Raw genomic sequence first — 19450 nt, 5'->3', positions numbered from 1 at the left:
CAGTTTTATGGTGTGCAAGTCCTACATATTCTTTTTGAAAAAAGTAAAGAAATCTAGAATCCACATGAAAAAATTATTTTATAATAATAGACTACTTTTTTTTCCAAATGAGTCTGCAGAACTTTACACCGCCTAGAACTGCATGCATTAGTCTTTTATTTATCAAGCAAGACAAAGACACTTCAATTTCTCTGATTTTCTTTTTTCTTTCTAATGGATTGCAATACAAAGTACAAACTACAAAGACATTGCAGAAGAATCGGAGTCGGACGAAATATAAATAATGCTGACTTTTAGAATATGAAGGGGTCTTTACAAAGAGCTGGACGTTGCAGCAACTAAAATGGACCCTTTAATAATTTAATAAAATTAGAAACATTTCAACTACGAAATGGCGGTTGGTTTTCAAAAGGCAGCTCAATGGATGTTGCGTTACCGTAAAATTCTTCCAAGTTGTAGAAAGCTCTTTGTTGAGGAAGAAATATATGGATTACTACGTCACCTGACAACATCAAGACAATACAACATAACTGTTACCAGTATAAACAACTCCATGACAAAAAGCACTCAGCATTTGAATCAATGGAAGGAGGCAACAAGAACTGAACCAAGAGGAAAAAAAGAATAGAAAATCCATGGTAGACCTATTTTCCCAGTTGTAGCAAGCAAGCCTATCAATATCCCAAATAATCTTAAGGATAGATAAACCCTGTAAGTTGAGAAATATCCAGTAATCAATTTGAAACTTGTACACATGTACATTACACACTTGCTAGATATGCAAGATATGTTGATGATTTAATGGTTTCGTGGGAGTTTGTTCCCCCTTGTATTCAGCAAGTCATTTGGACTGAAAAGTCTGTAATTTTTCAGTTTATGATGAAATGAAATTATGTCTTTCCTATTAAAAAAAAAAAAATTGAAACATCAAATATACATATGTAATGTACATGTTTATGTTCCAATCAAAGGCATTCAAGTTAAAGCCCTATTAGGTCTTAATTGGCAAACTGACAGCAAGAGAAAGTCAGTGATAGAACATGATAAGTGCATTTATTTCCAGAGCATACATTCAATTCATTGTTTTCCATCAAAAGGGAAAACTAAAGGTTGCTGATCTCAAAAGGCTGGCTAATTTACCATATGACTATTACATCTGTTACATGCACACATATTTCTTAGATTGAAAAACATATAAAAATTATGTGTAGGTCCATATTAGGTGAGTCATGTCATTTGATTGGTGCATACGTGATCATGCATTCATAAAACCGTTCACTGCACATAATCAAAGAGAGCATATAGTTTGCACCTCCAAACTGGTACCTACTTTGCAATATGGTGTACCTAAACTACAAAACTTGAGACAATGCCCTCTCAAACTACTAAAAAATTACAATGTGCACTAAGGTCTGACAGATCAGGATTGTCCCACATCAACTACTTTTGGGACATCAACTACCTTTTAAGATATCGCATTTCATGCTTTTCCAGTTAGTTTAGAAGTACCAAGTGCATTTTCCCCAAGAATCAATCCCATAAACTTTGATTGTATTTATTGGTTGGACTTGGAATATCAATCGCAAAAAACTTTAGGAAGGTAAGTGGACATAGTGACTGAAAACTGAAACTTAAGAGTTTTGATCAACTGCATATTATCTAAACTTTAATTGTTAGGGAATTGTGTGGAAAAATTTAATAGTTGGACAAAAGGGGTGAGAGGATTGATCAAAAACCACCACACCTCAATCGTGGTGAGTATTCTTCTATATATTCAAGATTTACATAACGTCTAGTTTACATAAAAGGAAACAAGAATATAACGTATAATTGCATGAAAGGAAACTAGAATCAATTTATACAATGAATGTCCTAGAATTAAGGGAAATCATATGAAGCCTTGAATCAAGGGATTGTTTCCTTAACACCCCCCCGCAAGCTGAGCGTCGGATTGGAACAGACATGAAGCTTGGATCGAAAGAATTCAAAGAGAGGACGAGAAACACTCTTGGTGAAGAGATCAGCAACCTGTAGATGAGAAGGCACATACTGCGTCCGAAGTTTCCCAGCAACACCAAGTTCTCGAAGGAAATGATAATCTAGTTCAACGTGCTTAGCCCGTTTGTGAGAGACGGGGTTAGAGCTTAAGAAAAGAGCACTTTTGTTGTCACATAAGAGAAGTGGCTTCTGTGAGATGGAGACCTTGAGATCCTGAAGAAGGTGCATAAGCCAGAGAAGTTCAGCTGCAGTAGTCGCGAGAGCACGATATTCAGATTCACAGCTGGAACGAGAGACAGTGGGTTGCTTCTTGGCACTCCAAGAGACCAAATTATCACCAAGATAAATAGAGTAGCCAGAGGTAGAACGACGAGTGTCAGGACAGCCAGCCCAATCAGCATCAGAGTAAGCTACTAGAGCACTGGGAGCAGTAGAAGGGCGAAAGGTGAGACCAAAGTGAAGGGTGCCCTTGACATAGCGAAGAATGCGCTTGACAGCAAGAAAGTGATCTGTAGTAGGAGCATGTAAAAATTGACTGACAGAGTTGACAGCATGAGCAATGTCAGGGCGTGTGATGGTCAAATATTGGAGAGCTCCAACAAGAGATCTGTAGAGAGTGGGGTCCGAGAAGGGGGACCCATTTCCAGTCAGGTGTTGAGAGACAACCATAGGAGTGTGAACTGGCTTGCTATCAAGTAAGTGTGCCCGAGCAAGGATATCCCGTGCATATTTCAGCTGGCTGATAAAGAGACCATCAGGGATAGAAGTAGCTTCCAAACCAAGAAAATAACTGAGGGAACCCAAATCTTTGGTGGCAAACTCAGAATTAAGTTTGCGAGTGAAGCTGTCAAGAAAGGAAGAATTGTTGCCAGTAATGATAATATCATCAACATAAAGGAGGAGATAGATAATATCAGAATGTTGATGAAACACAAAGAGAGAGGTGTCAGCACGACTGCAAGAAAAACCAAGTGTAATGAGAAAGGAACTGAAGCGCTGAAACCATGCTCGAGGGGCTTGCTTGAGACCATAAAGAGCTTTCTTCAACTGACATACATGATGAGGGTAGCGAGGATCGACATACCCAGGAGGTTGCTCCATATAAACAGTTTCTGTGAGATTGCCATTGAGAAAATCATTCTTGACGTCCAATTGGCGAAGAGGCCATTTGTTAGTAACAGCAAGAGAGAGCACAACACGAACAGTAGTGGCCTTGATAACAGGACTAAAAGTGTCAGTGTAGTCAAATCCAGGTACCTGAGTGTAACCTTTGGCAACAAGACGGGCTTTGAGACGTTCAATAGATCCGTCAGGTAGATATTTAGTCCGAAACACCCATTTAGAACCCACAATGTTGGTGTTGGGAGGTCGAGGGACCAAGATCCAGGTACGGTTGGTTTGTAGGGCATGAACTTCATCATCCATGGCAGCAAGCCAGGCAGGATTCTTAGCAGCAGATTTGAATCCTTTGGGCTCAGTGGATGCAAGAAGAGCAGAGAGAAGTCCAGAGGATTGCACGACACTGAGGTTCGCCGGATGTCGAGTCTTGAAGATACCAGCCTTTGCTCGTGTGAGCATCGGGTGAGAACCCATCGGAAAGGCTGGAACATGAGGATCCATGTCCGTCTCAGAAGGCAGTGTGGGATCTGAGACTGGAGAAGAGGGACCTGCAAGAGAAGGAGAATCCTGCAAAGACTCATCCACTGGGTCAGTACAAATAGCACACGGGAGAGATCCGGATGGTGTAATGTGTGAGGAATGGTGCATAGGGGATGGAGGAGGGAGGTCGTTATGATGAGGATGTGGTTCAAAAAAATTGGAAAAAGTAAGAGAGGAGATGGGCTGAGCATGAGAGCTAGAATGGGAGGGAAAATAGGTTTCATCAAACTGGGCATGTCGGGTGATATATAGCCTGGACGTAGTGGGGTCAAGACAACGAAAGCCTTTATGAGAAGGACTGTAACCCAAAAAAATGCAAGGGATGCTGCGAGGGGAAAATTTGTTAGGCATATAATCACGTAAACAAGGGTAAACACGACAACCGAAAGGATGAAAATTTTCATAGTTGGGTGAAGAACCATAGAGAAGCTCAAAAGGGGACTTACCTCCAAGAAGCGGTGTGGGCAAACGGTTGATAATGTAGGCTGCAGTGCTGAAGGCGTCAACCCAGAAACGAGGAGAAATGTGAGAGTGAAAAAGAAGAGCGAGACCAGTCTCGGTTACATGACGATGTTTTCTTTCAGCGCGACCATTTTGGGCGGGTGTGTATGGGCATGAGAGTTGATGGTGAATACCGAAGGTACGAATGTGGGCTGTGAAGCGATTACTAGTAAATTCGGCACCACCATCACTTTGAAAAATTTTGATACGGGTGGAATATTGATTTTCAACAAATTTTTGAAATTGAATGAAAACATCATAAAAATCAGATTTGAATTTCAAGGGGTAGGGCCCCAAATGTCGCAATGAATAAGATCCAACACATTAGATGATCTATGTTCATTACGAGTATAAGGTAAGCGATGATTTTTGGCAAGTTGACATGTACTACATAATGCGGGAGAAGGCAATAACGATGTAAGATGAAGACGACCTTTTTTATTCAAAAAAGAGATAATAGAATGGTTTACATGACTAAGACGAGCATGCCATAAATCATAAGAAGCATGAAGAGCTTTATTCTTAAGGACAGAAATAAAGGCGGAGTGTCCGCGCTCCAACACATACAGACCACCATCACGTTTACCGGTTGCCACCACCCTTCCCGTTTGATGATTCTGGACAGTAAAAAAATTATTAGTAAATGTAACAGAAAGAGGAAAATCAGATGTTAATTTACTAATAGACAAGAGATTTTTGGTGAGACGAGGAACAACTAAAACATCTAATAAATGTAGATTTGGGAGTGGAGAGATGGTACCGGTGTGGGTAATGGGTAGAGAAGCACCATTCCCTACAATTACACTATCCTTACCTGTGTAGTTACTTGAGTGGGCCAAGGTGGATGGGTCTGTGGTCATGTGGGCCGAAGCCCCGGTATCCAAATACCAGTCACTGGGCTCGGGCCCATTTATCGCACAAGAGGCGTTGAAGGCCTCGGCAAGGTGAGCAGCAGAGTCACCCCGTGCATACCTCTGGTTGCACCGATCGGCGTAGTGACCGTCCTGGCGGCAAATCTGGCAGCAGGGCGGACGGCGTCCCTGACCAGAACGGTGGCGCTGCTGGTTTGATGGTCCGTTGCTGCGATTTGAGGGAGAGTGGCCATGACCGTTGCGATGGCCCTGTTGAGTGCGAGATGAGGGATTCCGCTGGTTGGACCGAGAGGATCCATGATTAGTGGCCGTGAAAGCAGCGGTGGGAGGAGTAGCCGATTGTTCAAGAGATTTCTGGAAGAGTTCAAAGCTCTCAGCTTTGGAAACCAGATCGGCGAAACAGGGGAGGGGGGTTTGGGCCATTTGTGCGGATGAGAAGCTTGTGAAATCAGACCCAAGGCCTCGAAGAAACCAGTGGGATTTATCAGTGCCATCAACGGGACGACCAATGGCATGAATCTGATCACAGAGTGATTTGAAGGTGCGGGCATACTCAGAGACAGTGCGTGCCCCGCGTTTCATCAACTGGAGATCGTCTTTGAGACGAATTTCTCTGGCTTTGGAGCGATGGCTGAAGGAGTTTTCAAGAGCAAGCCAAACCTCACGTGAGGTGGAGAGACCGACTACCTCAGCCATGGCTTCTTCGGTGAGGGAGGAGAGTAACAAGCTTAGGAGGCTTTGGTCAGTTTGTTTCCACGCCAGGTGTTTGGGATTTGGTGTCTCAGAGTTGGAGGGATGAAAACGTGGGGGAGGTTCAAGGGTGCCGTCCACATGGGGTAACAGCTCTTGGCTCTCGAGTAGGGGAAGTAATTGGCTTTTCCACAAGAGGTAATTAGAGGAGGAAAGCTTGATGGTGACCATGTGGATCATGGTGTTGAAGGGAAGAAGGGTGGGGTTGGGTTCGGCAGCCATGAAGAAAGGAGAAAAAAATTGAGGGATGCTAATCCGATGAGGCTCGTGATACCATGAGAGGATTGATCAAAAACCACCACACAATCGTGGTGAGTATTCTTCTATATATTCAAGATTTACATAACGTCTAGTTTACATAAAAGGAAACAAGAATATAACGTATAATTGCATGAAAGGAAACTAGAATCAATTTATACAATGAATGTCCTAGAATTAAGAGAAATCATATGAAGCCTTGAATCAAGGGATTGTTTCCTTAACAAGGGGAAAAACATGCAGCCCCCCAAACACATTCTAACTTGCAATGTGATACCTAAACTATCAAAGTAGAGGACATTGCACCCTCTAACTACAACTTTTTTGTTAAATAGTACATTTACTCGAATTTTAACCATTACGATAACAAAAAATAGGTAATATAACCTAATTAACCGTCAGATTTGCTCAGTTTTGATTGTTAAGGTGGCAAAAGATAAATAGCACGACACATTCTTGACAGTTAGATTTTAAGTAGGGTGTATTGTAACCTCTAGTAATATAATAGCGCCTTTAATAGTGGCTCAAGTGGTAAGAGCCTTGGTCTTGGTGGTAAGCTCCCTCCAGCTCTAAGGGTCAAACCCTTGGGTGCAAACAATTTCTAGAGCTCATCGGACTGAGGAAATTTCTCCTTATATTACCCAAGGTGCACTTGTGGGAAACTCCTCACTGATGGGTGATGCACCACTGGGATTAGTCAGGACTTTGTTCCAGATACCCGGTACCAATAAAAATAAAATTAACAGCGCAATGTCTCAACTTCGATAGTTTATACACCACAATGTAACCTGAAATCAGTTAAGGGGTGCAAAGTATATTTTCCACTACCCAATCAATTTTAGATTTCAAAACTGTAAAGTTAAGCTTCAGGCCACTACCTGTCCAAGTGAAGTAAATTAAAATAGTTGGAGTTAGCATAACAACCAGAAATGGCATCTTAGTGTCCAGCTTACTAATGAACGGAACAGGATGTCGAATCTTTATATAGAAGACTCTGAAAGAGCCCAAATATTTTATATTTGATTATATTCGAGCAGGAGAGTTCAAAGGAAAGATTGCATTAATAAATAATAGAAAATAGGCCCTCCTAATAAGATAAATCTCAGTTCCCTATGAATGAGTAATGAATTGTGAACCAAGTTTGACAGTGTAATTAATCACCACCAAAAACCCCAAATTAAAGCAAGCCCAAAGAAAGGGATACAGAGCCTGTGGCTGACTTGCAAACTTCGAGAAAGCAATAGTCACTTTCATATTCACTAAAAAATATTAATTTTTGGTCGTGACTTCAAATGTAATAGTCGTGATTCTTGTGAATTATGAGTGTAATAATCAGGGAAAGGACTAGTCAATTTGCACTATAACCCCAAAAAAACTAGCCAATTTGAAGCTACCCTAAAATCACTTGGCAATTCGGTTTCACCTAGTAAGTAGCCAATGTGGGACTTAACACCCACTGACTAACTTTATAACCTATTCACTGTATTGGGTTATTCGTACTCCCAATATGGGAATGGGTCAGTTTGCTTTTAGTGCTAGGATGGGACTGAACAGAGTTACAAACTTCTCCCCTTCTTAAATTCTTGACATCCTTAGTTAAGTCATGCCATGCAGTATTTCAGCATCACATGGCTGGTCTTTCTAGGTGGCTTCAATAACCATTGAGGGAGAGCACTAGCCACATCTGCACTACAAACCCACAAATATTAGTCAATTTGAACCTTCCTAAGAACCTAATAAAGTTCAATTTCGCTGAGTAAGTAGCTAAAGTGGGGACTTTAGCACCCACGACTAGCTTTATAACCTATCCACTTCCTCGGCAATTCATAATCCCACACTCTATATGGGTTATTCTTATTCCCAATGTCGGAATAGGTGTTGCAACTAGCCACAACTGTCACAGGTGACTTCATCATGGCAAAGGAAAAAATGCAAAAGGTAACAAAAGGTCAATCAAATGTGATTGCAGATGACATCCTCCACACTGACTAAAGGGTGTTAAGGCCAATGGTCACAACCAAAAGAAAAATGAATATTTCTTTCTTTTAACTTAACATTAGAACAGATGAGAACTGGATTAGAAAGCAAAATCCCTTACCAAAGTCCAACAAGGTCCATGAGTTGGGTTTTGAGTCCCCAGATGGAACTTTCGCATACTTCTTCTCAGCTAGATCTCTTATTTTTGACCTGATTTGCAGTTTGACACAAAAATATCAATTCAAGCATTGGTACAACACACTGAACCATAATTAGGCTCTCCAACCAAAATATGAAGATCATCATCAAAGTTGGAGTCATACCCAATAGCATCAATCTGAGGGCGAGAAAATGCTGTGGCAATGATAAAAAATCGAGTCCAATACACAAGAGGCTTCACAAAGAGGACCTTTATATCAGCTGCCTTGACCTCGCTGGCAACCTTGGCCATCTCCACAGCAACTACAGAGATAGCCAGAAACAGAGTTAAGTTGGTATCCTTATATATATATATATATATATATATATATATATTGGCTTAAGTTGGTATTGCTTGGGTTCTATGGTTTCTTTCTGCTTTCAGATTTTAGTAATAAGCACATGATCTGTGCAAGAAAAACTTAGAGAACTTTACGGTATCATGAATTCATAGTGTAAGAAATCAAATCATCCTCATTCTCCAATTGGAGATCACTAAGTGATTTCAGAGAAGAATTAAAAGGGACTCGGTAATTTCCATAGCAATTGTACAAGGCCTTTTAACAAAACAAAACTCTTCAAGGCCCTTACAAATTAATTCAGATTAGCTACTTGAATTACATTTCCCAGGTTTCAAGTTTAGGAGTTTTGAGTATATACATGAATTTATGCATAGGGGCAGAATATGTCCCTGGAGAGGGTGATGAGGTGATATATGGCCACCGGGCGGGGGGGGGGGCGGGGGGATTTTGGAGGGGTTAGCAAGAATAAGAAGGGAATTCGGAATTGGTAACCCAGGCAGTGTAACAATCATTAAAAGTTGGCAGTAGTTTGAACTTCATGCTGGAGGTACAAAAAATACAATTTTCAATACACAATAATTTTTTAAAAAGATTTGCCCAAGACCTTCTGTTTTCTTTTTTTTTTTCATTCTTTTTAGTGGGAAACTTCCATATGCGTAATGCAGTAATCCAGCATGGAGCACTCTTAAACTAGGACGAAAAGAGATATTGGCCAGGATGGATTATGGGGTCCAAAATTGGACGAGATGGGTCAACATTATGTTGGAATCTTAATTTCAAATTGACTGCAAAATGACCTTACATGATAAGCTTTCAGCATCATCATCAACCTCTTCACTGTGAGGCTTTTGGTCTTTTCTCCTGAACACCACCTTTCCAAATTTATTAAACAAGTCATCATATGTATCATCTGTATCTTCACTTACATTCTGCAAAATATATTACTCAGGTCAGTGATGCAAACAATTACCTCAATGGTATCCAGGTACTTCAAACAAGAAAAACTTTTAGCATTGAAAACAAATATTTCAATCAAACATCCTTGGTTAAAACATCGAACATCATTCTCCCACCTCCCCTACCACTAAAGAAAAAATCTGAGCAGTATGAGAGTAATTGAGAGGTGTAGGTGACAAAAATTTTAGGGTCAAATAAAAAAGTCAAAACCAAAGGAATCCACCACTTCTGCCATTCATTTTCTCTAAATTAACTCTGCATATGTGTTAGAGTTAATTACCTTCCTAGTTACTAAGGCTATTTTTGGGCACTCATAATTTCTTTCCTAAACATCAGTCAAATACAAAACACTTTTCAATTTCAAATATTCAACTTTTTCATCTAATCATTACCTAATCATTACAATTTTCCTAAACTTCCAAACAAAATACAAAAAACAATACAAAGTTTTCAAATTTCAAAACAAAAATAATATTAAACATTATATTCAAACAATATTTTAACTTTATAATATTTTTATTTAACTTTTTCTCGCTTGTTTCTCAAAACCCAATAAAACATCTTAAGTTAAACCATTTCATTACTATTCACAAACCATTACACTACTATTCACATAATTCTAGTATGCTCAGGCGATGCTCTTGTGTGTCTTGTATAATTGGGCTTATGCCTATTCTTACGATTAACAAAATTTTGTTTACCGATAAAAAAAAAAAAAAAAAAAAAAAAATCTATTCATATAATTCTCATCTCATCTCATTACCCAAATATGCCCTAAATATTCCTACATATGTGTTATGTATGTATTGTGCATTGGGTGGCATCAAGGAAATAAACCAATGGCCTCAGCCTACCTTGACAACCACTATTGGAAAATTCTTGAGGATTGTTGACTCAAAGAGTTAAGTGAAGACAAATAAGTGGGACTCTACCCAAGATGTAAACTTTGGCTGCAACATTTTCCTCGGTAAGACTAAGTTGTTTCTTCGAGTGATCTTTCTCCTAATGATAGATGACAAGTGTCATGATCTCCAACCTTGAACCCACTGGCCATAATCACGATGGAACTTGTTCAGGTCTTTCATTACTTGGGGAAAATAGTCAATGCCAGTCCTCGGACCACACTTGAGTGGCATAACATAGCCAAAGCTCAAAGAATAAACCATTTTAGCGAATTTTACTCCTTGGAGGATAGGTTTGCATAGAATCAACTAAGATATCTTTCACACTAATGAAAACTGCCTCATTTTCCCATCTGACCAAGTTATGCACCTCTCTCAATCAACCCTTAGCTGGATCAGCTGTTTATAACCACTGAGTTATTTGCCTCTTTTTCTTTCATCAGATTTGAGCCTTGGTGGATTAGCCATTTATTACCATTGATTTTGGACAGTTAGACTTTGGTCCAACCTGTTTATTAAAGCCTCAGGCACTCCAGATCAGAGAGGAACTTTACTCAATTCTTTCTTCCTTCCCGAAACACTATCACTCAGCTATAGTATCCACCCTATATCCAGCAACCACCACTGATAAACTCTCTTGCTGTCACACAAAATCAATGATTATAAAGTTTGTCCATCCTTTGCACAAGGAAAGCAGCTTCGCGGAGGAAGTTGGGTTTAGTCTAATCCTGAGGAGCTGTGAGTTGAGATATAGTTTGCTCCAAGTCAAGGAGTCCAGGAGGCATGAATTGAACGGTTAAGGGCAACTCTTTCACGTGATTCTATGCTTTGTGAGACCCTTACGTGCTCTTAAGCAATTTTTATGCTTGACGATAATAAGGTGGATAGAATAGTGTTGCCTGTTATTGTTATATTTTAGATTAGATACGTTCGAGAACTACAAAAATTGTGCATCATCAAACTATTTTCGGACAACTAAAACATAGAACAACATTAGACATAAAACATTTTTCTAAGCTTTCCTCAGTTTTCACAGCACCCGAACAAAGTTTATATAACTCAAACTAGCAAACAAAATAGAAATAGAACCACCACTTAACAAAGCTGAGCCGAGTAGAGTTCCCATATCCCACAACCCAAAACGTTATCAACCAAACGTATTACTTTCGAACCAAAGTAGACAAAACCAAAACAGACTGAAATGAAAACAACGAGGGGAGGGGAAATGGGGAAAAAACATTATCTCTTACCTCTTTGCCAATTGCCATAACCAAATACGAGCCCCTTGTCTTGAAATTAAAGTTTCTGGTACTGGGCACCCTATAAATGCAATTGTGGTGTGAAAAATTATTCCCATCCATGCATTTGCGCACAGAAATCCTTTTGGGTCTTTGACGGAACTTCGATTCAACACGGCACAGATGCCGGAACTCGCCGAAAAACTCAGTTGCGGTGCCGGCTCCTGTGCTAGCGACAGATAGCATAGTGCCCACTACCATGGTTGCAACTGGCTAACGGTGAACGACAGAGCAAGGATATAACATCTATAAAGATGAGAGGCTTTTTAAAGTGATGCACCATAACGGGCAACGTTTCCTGAATCCTGGAGTCTTAACTTGACCCGCATTTATGTTTGGGTTTCGGTTCCGGCACACCGGAAACCAACCCAACCCACTAAGGGAGCCCATGCCTAACCTCTTTTGCTCAAGTCCAACTCTCCAAGTTTTTTAAGAGTTACGGTTTCGTATCGGTGGGATATAAAAATAAAATAAAATAAAATAAATGGTTTTAATTTTCAAAAGTTATTCCTTTTTTTATTTTGTAATATGATCGTGAAATTGTCAAAAATTTCAATTTCCCGTCCATGGAACTCTTTGAGCCTAATAATCTTATTTTGCTATCACCGGCAAAACCAAAGAAGACGAAAAAATCTAGATGCCGAGGACTTGGCATGTAACTCTTTGATGCCTAATTAGCACTGTTATTCAACAGCTGCACCGCACACCATGATGACGTAATTTCTTTTTCTTTTTTTCTTCAAAACATCCAAATCAGCCCCCTTGGCCCCCAAGAAACGAGTCATCTCAGCTCATCTCAACTCATCTCACTACTATTTATTACTATTCAGTAACTTTAACTCACAAATCTCAATACTATTCACAACTCATCTCATTACTATTCATAATCAATCTCAACTCATCTCAGCTCATTTCAAGTCATCTCAAGTCATCTTCGAATCAAAACGTCCCCAGACCGCAATCCTCTCCCTATTTGTACTTTAGAATATTTGTATTGGTTTTTTTTTATATATATTTTTAAAATTACATTTTTTAAAAATTAATTTTATATATAAAGAAAAACTCTCATATTAGATTATGCATCTTTGAACTAAATAATAATTTATTTTTTATTTTTTCTTAAAATTATTATTTTTTATATATTTTACAATTAGCACCATATGCTCAAAAATACCAATTTCATATATCTAAATATTACCAATTTCATATATCAAAATGACCAATTTAATCAATAAATATTAATATGTACTAAAAACACTTTATATCAACAACTTAATACAAATTTCATATATCAAAATCATCTTAATACAAATTTCATAAAATTGATTTTAATGGGTAGGAGAGAAAAACAAACAGTAAAATAATGTTTGAAAAGTGAATAGTATTTCTTCAAACTATTCATAGTTATGTAAAATTTTAAAAATGCATAATCTAATGTAGAACAATTTAGAGAGATATTATATAAATATGAAGATGCAAAAACTATTGTCAATGTTCTTAATTGTCTTCCATGGCCTCTCATTCAAAATCCCAACCTCCTCGTAGTCCTACCATGTAGATTTGTATATTTACACACTCCTAATAATATCCTAACAACTTCTCTCTCTCCCTCTCTCTCTCTCTCTCCTTGTCTATGTGCGAGCAATAAACTGCAATGGCATCCCAAAACCCATAAAGCTAGTTCCAATATTTCTTGCCAACCATGGCCCACAAGCTCGGTGGGGACGACCTGATGGCGATCTGTGCAACGCCTTCGATCTGTTGGTGGATAGTGGGATCATCACCTTCGACGGCCTCAAGAGGAACTCCGCTCTGTTGGGCCCACACGACTTGAGAGATGAAGATATGCTTTCTATGTTAAAGGAAGGCGACTTCGATGGTGATGGTGTTAGATGGAGTTTTGCCTCTTGATGTTTAGATTGAGCCCTGAGCTCATAGTAGAGTCCTACCTTTGTTTAGATGAAACTTGATTATGTGAATTCCAACATTGACTGTTAATTTATTTTTCTCATTTTCTTTTTCCTTCTACCTTTTTCAATGTGTAAAAGTTTCAGTCTTATTAGGATGGAGAGCACCGAAAATGAAGTTACACACTTACAATCCTCCACCTAAAAAAATTCAAAAACACCCACTTTGATGAACAAATATGAGAGAAAGAAACACAAGTATTTCCCTCTCTAACTTCTTCTTCCAAATGCTCTTCAGAGCAATAAAGAACGAATCTATTGTAATGGATTCTCAATGATGAAGATGATGTTTAGCCATCTTCTGAGACGAAAGAGGTTTGGGTCTGATTTCATTATAGTTAAGCAAAGAAAATGAAGAAGATAGAGGAGAAGAGAGAAGCATGGGAGGGGGGTTTGGTTTGCTTAGCAAACCGTGACATGTCAAAGACTGGGTTTGGTGTGTGGTGTGCGATAGAGAACTAGATGATGAATAGATTTTCTCATATAAAGTGCTCATCGATGCCGAATTAGACAAAGTGCTTAAAGTTTGTATTATGAAAACCGAGTTGTGCATTATCTGTACTTGGTTGCATTAATGTCATTGTATAGTGATGATCACATTGAAAAAGAGTTTAGGGTTGCATGTGAAATATATCTCAAATCTCATGCAATTGCTTAGAGTGTTTTCTAAAAATTAAGATCTTACCGAGCTGTTGTGTGTGACTCTTCCATAGAGTTGTATTCAAGCTGGGTTCGAGCGAGCATATAATGTCTGAGCTTGTCTCGTTTAAAATACTAACGGGCTTGGGCTCAGCTCAGTTATATGCCAAGTCCAAAAATCTATTTGAGCTCGACTCGTTTACATGAAATATGAACTCGAGCTTAGCTGGACTTAGCTTAAGATGTGTGATTTTTTTTTTTTAATTTCTAAATAAAATATAACACACTTAAAATAAATACAAACTTTAAAATATAAAAAATTAACAATAAAATACAAAATTACATCAAGAGCCTCAAGCGCTCAAAGCCTTAGATACATTATGGTACATTAAATTTCAATTCAGCAAATTAAATACAATATAACAAATTAACAATGCTTACAAATTAAGGAACATTAAACTTTGAAACCAAAGATACTTTCTAAAGTCTTCAGTCTTCACGAGTCACATTTTCTATGCAACTTGCAAGCTTTCCTCCATTTACTTCAAGCACATAGATATCATTAGATTTCTTTTACCCCAATTGCCAAATTACATTAGAGATAGTCTAGTTCCAAAACAAATTGGGCCACAAATGCTTTATTTTTGGTAAGTAAATATGAAAAATGTGGTCTATGGGATCTTCCATTCATGTATGAGATAGCATCAGAAATGCTCTTCTTAGCAACCAACAAAAATGTTAGAAAGAAAAAGAGTTTTGATTATATCAATATGTGCCTCCAAAAAGAAGGGAAGGAAAAGTTGCTTTCTAAGCTATTTTCTAGAGGTCCTTCCCTTCCATTTAAAGAGAATCAAATATAGCATCATGTGATATGTTGGGAATGTGAGAATATAATTTACAACCATGGGCCACAAGCCCACAAATGCCCCCAAATAACAATTAACAGGCCTTAATATTGTCCATTCATATGTTTGTGTCACTCAGATGTACTAACACAATATAACAATCCTCAAATATCACTAAGATTAAGATAGCATCATACAAATTCATAGACTATAGTGATATCACAGAGAGAGGCTACAACATTATAAAAACTATCAATTGTCATATAAGATAATCAACTAGTAGTTAAGAGACTTAGGTGAATGATTACATAAGAAAATAAGAAGAGATAAATTTGTGAATAGTAATAAAATTTGTGAGTTAAAATTTCTGAATAGTAGTAAGATGAGTTGAGATCATCTCTACTCACCTCTCAATCCAAACCGGTATCTTAGTAGCAATCTCTGTTCATAATAAGAGTCTTAAAAGAGTGTTTATATTTATGTTTACAAAGATAGTTAAGTATGTGACTCTATATGATGCTCATAAACAAAGATAACTACTATGACTTAAGATACATACAAACTTCAACAAACTTAGAAAACATACTATAGTCTATACTTGCAGTGAAGTCCATTTCTGCACTATACCTACATACACTAATTTGAAAACACCAAACATCAACATAATTAGCATGACAACAACCTACATACACTGATACACACTAAAACAATTAAGTTAATTTTTAATCATTTGCATGATTATTCGAGTACTTTTAACTTAGAAATAATGTCAATGGATGTTTCACAATAATGCAAAATTTAATTTGCCTCAACAAAATTTAATGTCATAATGGTGATTTTCAATAATTGCAATAACAATTAACAAACATCTCGGATTGTCCATTCATATCATATGTGATATGTGCTAACACTATATAACAATTCATCAAATAAAATAAACTATTAGAGATAGCATCAGAGTCTAGAGATTTCACTAAGATTGAGATAGCATCATATAGAGTCACAAAGTATAGTGATATCAATGAGATAGCACCAGAGATAGTATCATACAAACTATCAATTGTCATATAAGATAATAAACCAATATCAAACTTTAGCATGGCATCAAATATAGTCTATACAGTTAAGTCTATAGTCTCCTAAAATTTAGAGAACAGACTATAGCCTATACCTGCATTGAAGTCCATTTCTGCACTATACATGTATACACTAATTTGGAAACACCTAACTTCAACAAAATCATCATGACAACAACATGTACACACTAATACACACTAAAAAATTAAGCCAACTGTTAATCTCTTGCATGATTACTCAAGTGCTTTTAACTTAATAATATTGTCAATGGATGTTTGACAATAATGCAAAACTTAATTTACCTCAGCAAAATTTAATATCTTATAATGGCGAGGAGTTAGAAATTACCTTAACTGTTATATCATCTCACAAAATCACCAAACATACATAAGTAAATAGTTAACAGTTTAGATTACATATTATCAAATCAAAATACTTTCACCAATGGCAAGAAAGTATGAGTTCCAGATGGACCATCTTTCTATTGAAAAAAAAATAGTATTTCGTACTTCTGTAAATTCTGTTATATAAGATAATAAACTACCAACTTAAAGTTTAGATATTAAGAATATTTCATATTATGTGTGAATAGTAATGAAATAGTTTGTGAATAATAGTGAACAGTACAAACAATAATAAACTATTTTTGAATAATAGTGAATTGTTTATAAATAGTAATGAAATAGTTTGAAAACAATTTAGTTCCCAAATATACTATTGGGGGGGCCTCTAAGAGAGGAGCCCAAGCCCAAAGAGACCAAGTTGCGGAGACGCCATGCCCCTTAGGCATAAACACAAAGTAGGCCAGAAGCCCAGACCGGGAACTCGCGTACCGAGCCCACAACCACAGGCCCATCCAGAAAGGCTTTGGAATCGAGCTCGACCACGCCAGGAAATCCATCATAAGGCAGTGATTGCTTGGGGGCTTAATGAACTGGCAAGCCTTGCCGTAGGGTACATAGCAGGCTATCGCCATTGGGTGTAGGCAGCTAGGTGTATCTGATCGTGGGCACGCCATGCCCAAGACATGCCGCATTCAATGTGTGTTAGGTTACCCAGCATGCAACGACGTACTACCAAAGATACCATTGGATAGCTCGACCACGACCTGACACCTTGTCACAATAGGAGGGTAGCAGCAGGTCTGATCCGAGCACGACCTGACACCCCACAATCTCCCTTGGTAGTTTGAGCCGTGACCTGACACACTATCACAACAAGAGGGTGGTAACAGGTCTGACCCAAGCACAACCTGACACCCCACGATCTCCCTTTGCAGTTGGGTCTAGACTAGGTATAAATAACAATATCTTTCTTACGGGAAGGCTCTCGGAACCCTTTACTATTTTACCAATTTACTTAGCTTTCTTCATCACCCAAGTATTATCCACTGACTTTGGTATCGGAATGACCCCAAACGTTATCAGAGCCCATTCTTCCTCTTAGCCATAGGTTTTGTGAGCTTGGCTGTCGTGCTACTGCTCGGCCTGCAAAACACTACATCAACACATGCCTTAAAATTGAACTTACCATGCTAGCACAGGCAAGCACTAGGGAACCAGTGCTCAACGCGGGACCTGTGCTTGCCATGGGAGGCGGCATACTTTGGTTCATTTTCCAAAGCAATACACGAGATAATTAGTTACTCAATCCAAGCGCATTGCTTTGATAGGAAATGTTAGTGCCCGCCATAGGACAACTCACTACAGGGTCAAGCTATTTTCGATGGACTTAAGTCTGCATGATTAGACTCCGTGCTCACCATGCATAGTCAGGCGGGTGAGTGTCATGCTTGCTAGTGAGTTTTCTTTATGGCAAACTCGACCGTCATTCACGGCCTGATGGGCAAGCTTTAAACTCACCCACCATATTTGTATGGGTAATGCATTTAGATGCCATTGTTAGGCGATGAGGAAAACTCGTCTCGTCAAAATTATGAGCCTCAATCAATCGACATAGAGCTTCATGCCTCTATATATTTTCCTTTGATTGAGAGTGTGGGATCATTATAAATTAAAGGCCTTGGCCGTGGTGCATTATATAAATGAGGCATTTTCTTAAAAAAAATAAAAATAAAAGTGATTGAGAATCTTAAGTACTAGAATTTGAAGAAGAATCATTAATAAACCTATGGTAAAGTGATTGTTGTGGAATTCATGTGGATTTGGTTACCAAAACTATTAAGGAATGTGAAGATCTCAAATTCAATCAACTCAGGCAGCCTTATCATACACACAAAGTTCATGCAGCTGCGAATTGACATGCTTCGTTGTCTTTTTTTGTTTTATGCCATTTTATTTCTCTTGGAATTTTTTTTCTCTATTACTAGCAACTTTTTTCTACCTAAGGAAACCCATTTCTGAAGAAGATAAATCATTTATTAAAAAAACAAAATACGAATTGATTATTGGATTTTGGCCATCTCTTTAGGCAAACTTTGCCAAATATCTCACTTTTTCTCTTTTACCTATGCCACTTAAAACTTGATCTTAGATTATCCATCTAAACTCTATATAATAATAAAATATTATTTATTTTTAAATTTTTATTATTTTTAAAATTTTTTCAACATATTTTGCAGATCTACTAATTTAATTTTTTAATAAAATAAAATATATTTTATTTTAATCATCATAGTTTATGACGTGAATTTTTCTAATAATTTTATAATTAATAGCATAACGGTAATATCTTTTATTTTAATTAAATTATTATTTTTTTGCTTTTATTTTCAAAACAAACTATAACGGATAAAGACCGAGCACATATTTCACACATATTTAGATTGGAGCAAAGATGGAGAAAAATGAAAGAATTTGTAGAAGCTGAATCAATTTTGTGTAAGGAATGTGAGAAATCAGGATGCGAAAACATAACATGACTGCTCAAGAGGAGAGAAATTAAGAAAAGTGGATGGCTAAGTTACTGTTCATCAACATATATGTTGAGCTGTTGTAGTTAAAACTTTAGATGGCTATTGGGTGTACTAATCCAATGCTGAGCACTTTACTTAGGATGTGGTTTGGATTGAGGTTCATCTCACACCAATTCTTGTCCAAAAGGTAATCGCATGCTAATTTGAAAATAGTTTTTGATGCTTTACAAGAAGACAAAATTTAAAATAGTAACTTTTCATAAGATCAGCAAAAAAGAAGAAAAATGTTCAACTTTTCTTTCAAATCAACAACACAACAAAAACATAGTATGTCTGCCTTCAACTTTTCCAACAAATAAATATATCTATAAAAAA

At 37.7% G+C, this 19450-nt stretch overlaps 1 protein-coding gene across 2 annotated transcripts; it reads right to left on the bottom strand.

The window, feature by feature from the left end:
- Positions 1–267: 267 nt before the first annotated feature.
- LOC108982407 (protein Iojap, chloroplastic-like) lies at positions 268–11928 on the bottom strand. Of its 2 annotated transcripts, none has more exons than XM_035694106.1 (5): positions 11625–11927; positions 9318–9444; positions 8339–8477; positions 8137–8225; positions 268–502 (listed from the first exon to the last, which is right to left on the bottom strand). In XM_035694106.1, exons 1-5 carry the CDS (start codon positions 11871–11873, stop codon positions 381–383), a joined length of 726 nt encoding a protein of 241 aa, XP_035549999.1. In that variant the 5' UTR covers positions 11874–11927; the 3' UTR covers positions 268–380. The 2 variants fall into 2 exon arrangements, with proteins under 2 accessions (XP_035549999.1, XP_035550000.1); XM_035694107.1 differs by lacking the exon at positions 268–502 and adding an exon at positions 4641–4775 and having other exon boundaries at positions 11625–11928.
- Positions 11929–19450: the final 7522 nt, after the last annotated feature.

This window comes from Juglans regia, chromosome 9, assembly GCF_001411555.2.
Source record: "Juglans regia cultivar Chandler chromosome 9, Walnut 2.0, whole genome shotgun sequence".
NCBI classification, from domain to species: Eukaryota; Viridiplantae; Streptophyta; class Magnoliopsida; order Fagales; family Juglandaceae; genus Juglans; species Juglans regia.
This window is presented reverse-complemented; position numbering and strand designations above follow the sequence as displayed.

Excerpts from the sequence above, each read along its gene's own strand:
- LOC108982407 (XM_035694106.1), bottom strand. The coding sequence starts at position 11,873 with ATGGTAGTGGGCACTATGCTATCTGTCGCTAGCACAGGAGCCGGCACC. Across the intron at positions 9,445-11,624 it reads TTATGGCAATTGGCAAAGAG|AATGTAAGTGAAGATACAGA; the intron begins GTAAGAGATAAT and ends TATATTTTGCAG. Across the intron at positions 8,478-9,317 it reads TGATGCTGAAAGCTTATCAT|TTGCTGTGGAGATGGCCAAG; the intron begins GTAAGGTCATTT and ends CTATCTCTGTAG.